Source organism: Drosophila miranda, chromosome 3 (assembly GCF_003369915.1).
Source record: "Drosophila miranda strain MSH22 chromosome 3, D.miranda_PacBio2.1, whole genome shotgun sequence".
NCBI classification, from domain to species: domain Eukaryota; kingdom Metazoa; phylum Arthropoda; class Insecta; order Diptera; family Drosophilidae; genus Drosophila; species Drosophila miranda.
This window is the reverse complement of record NC_046676.1, coordinates 17,864,569-17,876,272: the sequence shown is the minus strand read 5'-3', so window position 1 is coordinate 17,876,272 and position 11,704 is coordinate 17,864,569. Positions and strand designations below refer to the sequence as shown.

At 48.6% G+C, this 11,704-nt stretch overlaps 2 protein-coding genes across 2 annotated transcripts; both read right to left on the bottom strand.

The window, feature by feature from the left end:
- Positions 1 to 6,671: 6,671 nt before the first annotated feature.
- Positions 6,672 to 9,120, bottom strand: LOC117187828 (angiotensin-converting enzyme). The gene is made up of 7 exons (XM_033390690.1): positions 9,097 to 9,120; positions 8,877 to 9,020; positions 7,537 to 8,796; positions 7,256 to 7,473; positions 7,065 to 7,187; positions 6,829 to 7,007; positions 6,672 to 6,770 (listed from the first exon to the last, which is right to left on the bottom strand). Exons 1-7 carry the CDS (start codon positions 9,118 to 9,120, stop codon positions 6,760 to 6,762), a joined length of 1,959 nt encoding a protein of 652 aa, XP_033246581.1. The 3' UTR covers positions 6,672 to 6,759.
- Positions 9,106 to 11,648, bottom strand: LOC108160481 (phenoloxidase 2). The gene is made up of 4 exons (XM_017294501.2): positions 10,546 to 11,648; positions 10,392 to 10,487; positions 9,548 to 10,309; positions 9,106 to 9,482 (listed from the first exon to the last, which is right to left on the bottom strand). Exons 1-4 carry the CDS (start codon positions 11,527 to 11,529, stop codon positions 9,267 to 9,269), a joined length of 2,058 nt encoding a protein of 685 aa, XP_017149990.1. The 5' UTR covers positions 11,530 to 11,648; the 3' UTR covers positions 9,106 to 9,266.
- Between the last annotated feature and the right edge of the window lie 56 nt (positions 11,649 to 11,704).

The following is an 11,704-nucleotide window of genomic DNA, read 5'->3' as shown; positions in this document are numbered from 1 at the left end:
GCTTTCTGCTCTGACCTGTCCATAATTATGAATATTCATTAGTCTCCAGAGATAGACATTTGATTTGGCACTAGGAATTCGTGGGCCATTTGCGATTTCTCTCGGCGCCGCCATGCAAATCAACGGCAATTGAAGCAGCGCAAAAACGCTTGCCCCCATCTCTACACACACATGCACAGAGATTGTTGCAACACAGACAACTGCAATGAGGAAGTCGCAACGTTTTTCCCCACCTCGCACACCTCAAAGTAAAAGGCAAACAAAAATCGAAAATCGATAATTGAAAAAAAATATTTGCAGGCGGCGCAAAAAATGCAACATTAGCATACATCCACCCATTTGCCCCAAACACCAGACCCAAACAGTCGCGAGGGAGCACACACCCTGTGTGCCACATGAAGGAAAAGATTCGCAAACGGGTAATAGCATTGAGGCCTTGCGAATGCCATGCCATCATCACTTTCACTCACCTGAAGGTGATATAATGGACGCAGCAACAGTCCCAGTCCCAGTCCCAGTCCCTGACTGCGTCATCGGCAGAAGAAGCAGCAGCAGCAGTTGCAGTTGCACTGGCAGCTGTCCACTCTTGCCGTAAAGATCTCTCTGTCGTTTGCTGTGGGTGTCGGTAAGAATCAGCCGGAACCCATGATTCCATTGATCATCGCCCAAAGTCCAAAGCTTGTGCTCCCTCTGATCTAATCTGCTCTGATCTTTTGTTTGTGCACGATCGATCGCTTTTAACGATTATCAATAACACCTTCTAATTCGATTAGCAACGCTTGACAAATTGGCAACATTTAGCCAGACAATTAGCAATCTTCGGTTTGTATAAGAAATAATAAATATCAGAATTTCTTTAAGAAGCGCTGTGGTGGTGTCAATGCTGCTGTCCAGGGGGGGGGTGAAGGCGAGTCGGGGAGCGACGCGTGGCTAGGACATTAAAAACTTTCCACTCCATTCCTGTGTGGCGATGTGCCAAAAGCCAGAGATCAGATCTGTCAATCACATCGTAGTGTCGGGCCGCGCAGTCAGTCACTCAATGGTGATAGGGTCTGTGCCACGAGCCAAACTTGATTGCGAACTTCGCGGCAATTAGTGTGCGGCCGTAAGAGAAAAGCCAACGTTTCTGGAATACTCTTATGCTTATTTTATAATATATAAAATGAAGTACCTCTAATACGTTGTTCTACTGAAAGTCAGTCAATCCAGGCGCTGAATATGGATCTTGTTTGATGAAGAACAATATGATCCAGCCATAACCAAATCAAACGAGGGGGAAATCAAGGATCTGTGATCTAATAGCTTATATAATATATTTTATATGTCGTTCACGTTCACGTGTCATCAAAATTGTGGATGCTACAGACTTTGTTTCTTTGTGGGGCCGGAAGCGGGTCACAGTGTAATTTTACAGGAGTCTGGATACAACATTTGTTGCTCTAGCTCTTGTAGTCTGTGTGATCTAGGCCCTCATCGGGACGGACGGACACACGGCTATTTTGACTCTTCTAATGAGGCTGATCAAAAATATATACATATACTTTAAGGGGTTGGCAACGTTTCCTTCTGGATGTTAAACACATTCACTTTCACCACAATTCTGATATACCCCTATGGACTTTGAGTACTGGGTATAAAAATCAAAGGGTTTTTATATTCAAAGTGTCATAAATTGAATAACTTTGAACAGAAGCAGCGGGAGCATATGAAGAGCTAAAGAAGAGACCGCATTCCGTTGAGTCTTAGTCGGATCGGGATTACCAAATAGCATTTCCAGACAATTGAACCGGCCCGTGCAGCTGGAAATGTGGAATGTGGATGGGGTTATGAATAGCCATTTAGATCTTTTTGTTTTGCATCTCCGCCTCGCCTCTGACTCTTTCTTATTTCCTCCTCCTCTTTTTCTGTATTTCTTTTCGCTAATTACACAATTGTCTCCGCAGAGGTTTCTTCTTCATGCTGGCAGCTTTACGAATAGCTGTCTGACTGCGACATTTTTTTTGTGTCGTATGGGGGAAGAAGAGTGGGGCCTTATACAATACAACAGAGACTTTGATGGGACGCATGCGTAACCGAGGAGGGTGTTTTGTGTGCAGCTGCTTTATGGCGACTCAAGCCAGCATTTTCCATTTGAAATATGACGAGAAATATGTACGAGTATACGGCGGCTGTCATCTTCCCTGGGGGCACACATATCTCTGTCGTCTGCGCTCGTTGAGCAGGCTAAAAAGCTCATAAACTTAAACGCTAGAAATTATGTTGAGTAAAATGCAATTGTCTGTCGGGAGATGGGGATGCTCTTCGTATGCCCAAACTTTTACAATGCACCACTGTGGAAAGACGTTTAATTTGGACATTAGTGCGTAGGAGGGAACGGCTGCGGTTTTCACAAGGAAATGGGGCGCCCAGGTTTCAATTTCGTAAGATTCGTGTACTCGTATCCATTGTGACCTAGAAAATTGGCCGGCGGGCTGACAGTGCAAGCCATTTCATAAGTCGGAGCTGAAATTGGCAATAAAATTGGCTCGATTTTCACAATCGTCTGGCGTGGTATAACCGTTTTTGGCATCGGGCCAGGAAATTGACATTTGGCCTATTAAAATACAATTTTAAAACGGCAAAGGCTTTTACCTTGCGTTGCTGGATGTCTTGGCTGGTGACTAATTCGATTCATTCAATTTGACGGGATGGATATTCATAGACAGACGCTTCCTCATTGCAGCAGCTATCCAGCAGCCGCTTACTTCATTTAATCGATCAGTCTGTCAGTCGATCGATCGATCAGCTAGTTAGTTAGTTGGGCTTTCAGTTAGTTTGATAATGCCCCTGCCTAACGGCAGACCCCAGTGGCACTTGGGAGAAGACCGACTACCGAAGAGAGGCTTCCTGACAAACCAATTCAAAAGTGAATCCAACCCGAGCTAAAGGCCAAACGGAACCGATCTGTCTCGGACAATCAAAGTGCAATCATCTCGTTGAAGTGGCACAAGCCAAAAGGTGTACGGATCCCCTCGAAATAGTTGCGGATATGATGGTTTTGCTGCTGGTTGCTGCTGCTGCTGTGCTGCTGGAGTTTTTTGTGGTACCCAACAAAAAATATTCATTAAAATTGAAAGAAATGAGCGTTCGCCGCAACGAAAATGAAAGTAAAATTAATTTTTTTCTTTCTGTTTTTCAAGAGGCGCCCAGCTTGTGGGCTTCGCCAGCGGCATCGGAATCGGCATCGCTCGCTTCTTTGGCCATTTTTTGGCGATGATGTCAACATAATTTCTCCACCTACACAGCGGGCTGAGCAACCTCTCTCTCTCTCTCTCTATCTCCTCTGACCCCTTGTCGTCGCCGCCTGATTGTGGACTTTAATTTAAGGCGAGCACGCGCTTACATAAGACCTGGCGGACGGCTCGACCCCATGTTCGTGTCTTAAGTCTTTTGTTTTTGTTTTTGAAAGCCAGGAAGCGACCACAGAAGAGCTTTAAACCCTCTCATTTCCATGAGAAAAGTATTCTGAGCATAATGGAGGTGGCAGGCGGAAAATGATTCAAGCTCCCCAACCTCAAAAAGATCTGTATTTGTTGTATCTGTCTCTGAAAGAAATGAAATGCAACAAATGATAATTATGGCCATGCTATATTATTGTAAAGAAAGGGTAATCAAATGAGAAAACCAATAAGATGGGGGGAAAATAGCAAAGCAACAAAACTGCCTGCAGGTTCCGAGGTCCAGCAGTGCGTATACATAATGCTTATTTCGAGCATCGGCTCCAGCATCGGCGGCCTCAGATATCAGACATCAGGCATTCGGATTTGTTGCTTTAACATTTGATTGTTTTTTATTCGACTGCCGCGCTGCCATCATCACAGCGCGTCATAATATACATAATTTCTTAATTGCTTGGGGTCAGCTCTGGCTCTGGCTGTGGCTGGTTTGGACGTTGGCGTTGGCTGTGCGAATGCCGGGCCAAGACGTGCTGAGGTGTCCGCCGTGGTTATTGCCTCCTCTTCTGGTTGTTTTCCTCTTGTGGTTTTTTGGGGCGCCTCGCTGCGGCAGCTGGCAGAAAGCACAGCTTGAGATTTCGTCAAATAATCATAATTTTTGCGCGAGCGCGTGACGCTGATGATGATCTGCAGTTTCGTCTCCGGCTTCATCTTCCTGCATCTGCATACACATACACACACACACAGTAATGAAAGTTGGGCCTGAAGTGTAGTGTAATTACTGTACAGTACAGCTGTGTGCCGGACGGAATAGCTGGTCGAACTCAATTTTACACACAGATGGGGGGGATACTACAGTCCGTATTATGTGCAGCTGTAAAAGCGAACGCAAATCTCATTAGACTTGATAGGGGGAATATATACAGGCACTCCATGGTGGGTCATAATAGTTTTTGCTAGCTTACCGCAACCTAACATCCATAAGTCACCCTAAGGACTATCGTCTAAAGCCCTTTCGTAAGCATCTTAATTTGAGCAAACTGTTTACCACTAATAAAGGAATAATGCCATAATACACCCTAGTCAAGCCTTTTTTGCCATTCCGATAGATCCTCCTTATAAGCTGATAGTCTTCAGTCTTTTGAATATCTTCACATAACTATACAATGGAAACACGTAACGAAACCATTTTGGGAGCTTAGTCCATTCTCTACGTGATCCCCCCCCCACACAATACATATGCTAAAAACTATTCACATGCGATTCCGCCTTTTTGTGACACTCTTGGGTCTCCACTTGGACTCCAGCTTAAGTTGAATTCCGTTTATATTTGCTCGCTCGTTCCCTGTTCGATGCTTCTGTGGACAAGATCAATGTTAAAATATTTGGCTCCGCTGAATGTGCCTGATGAATATGTAAACTAAATTCGCATGTAACACTTACCTGCACATACACATGCAAAAACACTATATGGATATCTTGTTTGGGTTAATGTTTAATGTTAATGTTGATGTGAATGCATTCACTGATGGGCAATTTAAAAAAGTTCACCAAATTGTCTGACGTCGGCATGCAAATTTAATTTGACTTCTTTTCCCTTTGCGGTTTCCGTTTCTGCTCTTTTCTCCAGCCACAGCCACAGCCACACACACGTACCCATATATATACCTCTGTATATATGTTTGTATCTATGCATAAATTGGGCACTTAAGTCTTTATACTCTTGGTGAGGGTATTGTGGATACTATAAGATCAGAATTGTACAGAACTATCAGGGAAGATTTTATGAATCAGGGTTAATTAGTGAATTAGTTAATCTTTGGACTGGGTGATTTATAGCTAATATGCTCGGCCATGAACCTCTTTGGAGGATCTATTGCCTGTTGCCTGTCAGGGTACACGCTGTCTCGACGTTCCTCATTTCAGCTTTATTGCTTGCATAAAAGCAGTGAGTAAATCAAAGAGAAATACCTGGATGATGGCGTGGGTGCCTTTCACTCAACTCCGTTTCGAAACTGGCAGCCGTGCCATGTCAAAGTTGGACTCACACACGAGCCGTGTGCAGTGGCTATGGCTGTAGCTGCAACTGGAAATGATTCAATTTCACGGCCATTCATTCCGCTAGGAGTACGCGCGGCCACCGCCATTTGGCGCAATTAGCAAGCAGCAGGCAGGGGCGGCACGCAATGCATTCAGTTGTCACACCCGCAGACGCCCACAGACAAAAAGGAAATCCATTTGTGGGAAAAGGCAACCGCCCAGCTAAACGAGGAACGCCCGCTATCAGGCGGCTATCAGGGGGAGGATTGTGGGAGGCAGGGCTCCGCCGACCTTGCAGCGACTACGGCTTCTCCACGATTGCTCCACAATTTGATGGGCTTGGACTTTGTCGTGGCTAATGACCGCATGAAGTCGGACACTGAGACCGGGGCCCAGAATCGCTGACCTTTCGCCAGCCGTGCATTGTCGACGACTTGTCGCGCAGCAACTGAAGCGAAGCGCAGGCCCCTCTAGCTACAGCTCCAGCTCCAAGTCCGGTATGGCAGAGATCCAGCTAAGTCGATGCAGCCATACCCTAACCCTAACCCCTGACAGCGGAAATCTCCTTATTAGCGGTGAGAAAGTGTGCTTGCCCAGCGACAATCGCTGCAAGAGTGGCTCGGATGTGGATGTGGACGCAATCAAGCGGCGAACGCACTGCGGGGGAACGGCTTAGCTCTCGGGTTGCTTCGGATTGCGAGACTTCAACTCAACCAAAGCCGCTTTTCGAGGGCTCTTGGTCTGGAGGTTGGAACGGCACCACCTCCGCCCTGCACTGCCACAGGTTGCCAGCGGATATTTGTGGTCGGGGTAGCCATAAAACGGCCAACAGCCGGAACAGATTATACGGCTGACTGGCAGTACATTGGGAAATTCTTCCAATCTCTGTGCAACTTTAGGTAAAACTAACTTTTTAGCAATTTTATGCAAATTGTTCTTAAGCAATAAATGCAATTTGCAAAAGAAATAACATTCAACGAACCTATTTAAAAAAATGAGTGCGCGCTAAACATTTGAATCGTGAATTTTACGCGCCTTAACACTACAATATTTGTTTCACTCTCACACACGTTTTCTCCTCTTATACAACTGCCTGCGTAATAATGTGAGTGCAAGCGAGATAAAAAAACTTTCCGAACTAGTTCCAGAATTTCTGGTTCCTTGACATTTTCCAGTACTGCAAAACGTTCGTTTTAATTTGAATTCAAATTTAAATTTATTTTAATTATTAATATTTTGGATTAAATTATTATTTCAATCAAAGAGAGCAACAGAATGAAGCACTTCAAACAATTTCTGAAAATAAAAAGCACATCAATGTGATAGACACATAAACAAAAACCAGTTGACTTACTTTTCTTGGTGGAGGTCCAACCAATTTTAGCATTTGCCTGCCGGTTATGATTCTTTAGCCAATCAAAAACGGGCTGATAGAACTCCAGAAGTGCTAGGCTGCTGAGGCTGGCGTTATTGGGCAATATTTTGCCCACAACTTCCTTCCAGGGCCTTGTAGAGCCCAAAGACATCATTGATCTGGAAAAATAAATCTGGATAAATTTACGGTTTGATTATAAAAAGAAAGAAGACTGCCTTAAATCATTTCCCACTGCATTGTTGCCATAGAAATCGCAATTGTGGAGCTGTCCCCTATGATGGCTCTTCTGGCAGAAGGCGCGATAGAACTGATAGCCCAGTATCTCGGAGATGAATTTCCTGCAACCGAAGCAAAGAATTGAATAACTTTCTAAGAATATTATCGACTAGAATGGAACGCCACTCACTGAGTCTGGAAATTTTGATCGATGTTCACATAGAACTTGTAGGGGAAGTCGATTGCTCCCTCCGTGCGGTCCGATGGTGGCTCAATGCCCGCATGCAGTTCCAGCAGTCGCCAGTAGTGTCTGTTGACGGTGTCCATGTCCACGGTGTCGTTCAGCAGATCATGCATCACCTTGGTGTGCACATAGTACAGGGGAATGTTGAGAACCGTGTGGATGCTCTAATCAGAAGGAGGATTCTTTGATTAGTGGAAAAATCAAGTAGCTGAAACTAGGCGACTCACCATTCGGAAAAGTCGATTCATAAGAGCCTTTTCGGTGAACTGCACACCCTTTGCCAGTCCGCGTCCGGTCAGATGAGCGGGCGACGAGGCAGAAAGGACGACCGCCTCACCCACAGGGAACTCCAAATTGAAGGCCTTGAAATAGTACGAGGGAAGCTGGCTCTTCTGGTTAGCGTAGTAAACGCGGGCCATGTGGCTGTGGTATTGCATCAGTTTCCTAAAGCTGACCTTCTCGCAGTACATGAGATATACGTGCGGGGTCAGGTCGAAGATGGAGGGCCGACAGTCGTCGTCCGGCTTGTCTTCGTTCGGCTCTTTTATCTGATTCTTGTGAAAGTCGGCGGACAGTGGTTCAAAGCCCAGCGATGTATAGAAGCTCTCGGACTCATTGATCAGCGCCTTGGCACTCAGATGCTTCACAAAGTCATCGTACTGCGGCAGCTCCGAGCGCGGAAAGTAGTCCTCCAGCACACTGTCCGCACCCCAGGCCTGCTCAAGTACCTGCTGAAATAGATGATCGGGTATGGGTCCATTGGGATCGATTACATCCGATCCGTACTTCTTAAACAGCTCCTGGCGGACAAAGGAGTGTAGCTGCTGGTAAAAGGGCTTCAGCTCCACCATCGCCTGCTCCATCTGCTGCAGCATTTCGTGGCTGTCGAAGCGATACCAGAGCTTATGTACAGGCACCTCCAGAATCCTGGCCGCCTTCTGATACGACTGCACGATGGTGTAGAAGTTTAGCGAGGCCCAGAGCTGGTTCTTCTCGCGCCACGTCTCCCAATAGTACTTTAATTCGTCGGAGTCCTTGCTCTGCTGCACGATCTTCTGTATGTCCGGGTAGTAGGCTATGGGGCTGTCGTCCTCATCGGGCATTTTTGCCCCGCCCAGATACGGCTCAATGTCCTTGTCCGTTGAGAGGGTCTGCAGGGCCACCAGGTTCATCTGCACCGACGAAAAGTAGTCGTCCCCGAGCACAAATAGATCGCCAACGCTGCGCAATTCCTGAAGAGCATGCTTCGACTCTACGCTTTGGACTCTGCTCAGGTCGAAGCCGCTGGCCTGGCGCGAAATGCTGACCAGCTCGTCGGCAATCCTCTTCACATTTGTCAGCTTGCTGAATAGGGCCTCGAAGTCGTCCTCATTGTTAGCCGAGTAAGTCTCAGCGGCTATTTCATCGTAAAACTTGTAGTAGCGCGCACTCGACTGATCAATAAACGTTTTGGCCTCGAGGTCATAGTTGGCAGCAGCGGATGAGTGCTGAAATGGTGGGGAGAGTTTGATGGTGGATTGGGAATCACAGATTAGGCACTTTGCGAGATGTTTGGTGGCGCACTTACGCCTATGGCTGCTATCAGCAGCAGGGATAGACACTGGAGAATCATCTCCGGAGGTGGAATCAGTTTCACTTTCGCACTTGACGCCGGATCCGCTGGAACAGAACTGAGCCGCCCATTCGCATGGGGCAAACATTTAAAGCTTTTCTGAAACTGAAACTGAAGCAGAGGCTGAGGCTGATAAGCGCAACCAGAGGCCACCGCAATAATCGTAATTGAGAACAAAAGTAGCTTTGTGGAATGCCATGATGTCTTGTTTATTCTGGGGCTAGTAGCTCAATAAAGATGCAATAGATTGCTAAAAGTAATAAGAGTACGAGTATATCTAGTGATGTGCAAGGCCGTCGTCAGGGTGGATGTGGATCAGTGCAGTGCGGGGCAGGAGCGGTTCATTCAGCGGGTCTGGCGCGTGACCGTGCGGTTCTCGTGACGTATGTTCACGTCCACGATGCTCATGTTGGGAGTTAGGAAGTTGACAAGACGATCAGCTCCAGTGCGGGGCAGTCGATCGAATGGATAGCCCATGGCCTGGCGATCTGGATACAGGCGATCGCGGACGCCACAGTAGGAGGCGGCATCACTGCAGCGACCTACCAGCTGCTGGTCAACCTATAGCAGAGCCCAAGGAGCGGTCAGATTAAGGACTATCAGGGATGGGTAAAGAATTGACTCACCCTGTCGTTCTCGTAGTTGGAGACCATGACGAACAGATCGCAGCGAAGACCCTCGGGCAGGCCCTTGGGGATGAGCATGTGGTTGGGCCAGCCGCAGCCGCAGAAGTTGAACTCCAGCTCCTCGGGCGAGCCGGTAGTGGGCCGATTGGCGTCCAGGTTGCGGAAGGTTCGCTCAAAAGGAATCGTCACACTGGACTCTGTGGAACGGCGGCGAATGGTGTTGGGTCCAGGATTCAGCGACACCACAAACTTGTCCAGCTCGACCATCATCAGGCGCTGCTCCCGCAGCAGCATGGGCTGGCCACGCTCGTCGTTCTTCGGGGCAATGAAGATGCGGCAATAGCCGAAGCGCTGGGCCCCTCCGTCGTTGTTCACGTTGATGGTATAGGTGAAGGGCAGATGCTGCAGATGGCTGAAACGGGCGAAGACATTGCCGCGGGGCAGGAAGTCGAAGCCGCGGGACAGATCCACATCCGACTGCTGCCAGAAGGTGCTAAGGGCATTGGCCTGTCCCCCATTGGTGGCCACCTGAATGCCCGTGATCGAGATGCCCGTGTAGTTGAGCTGGGTATCGGTGTAGGCGGGCAGGCGAGACTTGTGCTCCTGGAAAATGCGATCGATGTACGAATGCCACTTGTAGAAGACTGGATCGCGCATTGCCGTGGAGACATCGCCCATCACGCCGAAGGATTCCAAGTGCTTGTTGCTCGGATCGTGGGAGTACGAGATGAATGTGTGACCATTGTTGTGCAAATCTCCATACTGAAAAGTGCAGCATGGATGGAAGGAGCATCAGTACTATATTTTAGTCTCTCAGAAAGGGAGGGGAAAAGATGATTCTTACCAAAACGCGATTCGGCGACAGAATCGAGGCTTCAATCATGTTACCCAAATGATCGATGCCCTTGGCCTCGTCCAGTGGAATGCGTGTGCCACGCTCCTAAGAGACAAATTTGAATTAATACTTCTGGGTAACAGAAGGGGCAGATTTCACTCACATCCATGACGAATCCTTGGTGGATTGCCTCGTAGATGCGATCGCGCCAGCGCTCCAGGTCCCCGATCTCCACATTCAACTGATCAGCCTCGCGGTTCAGGTCGCTGAGACGGGTGTTCTCGAAGCGCGGCGGCCAGGCGCGACTAGCCACCAAGGAGTCCATCTTGGGGAAGTACCCTTCGGCAATGGGGTCGCGCAAATTGTTGAACGGCTGGACGCGGGACAAGTTGTTGCTGAAACGCTCCATGTTGTACCGGGCGATGACCTGTTCGTGCATGTAGTAGAAGAGCTCGCCACGACGATCCTTGGCGACGATGCTGCGGTCGGAGGCCTCGAAGGGGTAGACTAAATGCCAGTGCCAGTGGTGGAGGTTGATGCCCAGATCCTCGCGGAAGTACCAGAGACGGTGCTCGGGATCCAAATCAGAGGCCGTGTAGTCGCGGGGAATGGTGATGGGCATCCGCGAGCCGGATTGCACCACAAACGACTCCTCCCGGAGCTGGCGCATAACCTGGGAATCAATGAAGCGGTCGGGGAAGGTCTGCGAGAAGGAGGGCAGATCCAGACCCTGGGTGTCCGGACGATGGAGCAGGGCCACCGACAGGGCATAGTTGAAAAGAACCGGGTTGACACGATCTCTGGCGTAGACGGCCACGCTCTGCAGGTCGTCCACGGAGCGCATGTTCATGAAGATGTCGATCAGGCGGCCGGCAATGCGACGGTGCTTGGGCAGGAACAGGGAGAACTGCTCGTCACGGCCCAGAGACATGGGGATGCGTAAATCCGGAATGGAGATCTCACGCACCGGTACCCGCTGCTCCACCTTCTCGCCGACACGGCTCTGCACCTCGTTGCTGATGGGACGGTAGCGGTCGGTGAGGAAGGAGTCCGGCACATCGAAGACGGTCACCGTTTTGCCCTTGTCCATGAACACGGGCTCGGTGGGATGGTCGAAGAGCAGCAGAAGATTCTTTTTGTCAGCCATGTCGGATGATTGAAGGTGTACCTGGTACCGGGAGGAGAATCAGAAGGAGGAGAAAAACTTGCTTGCCAGAGCGGTGTCACTGGAAGCTATGAGACTTCCCAACTGTGACTCTCCAATGGACTGTCTAGCCTTTTATACCCCCCAAACCGCCTCCTGCTATCAGCAGAGACCACAA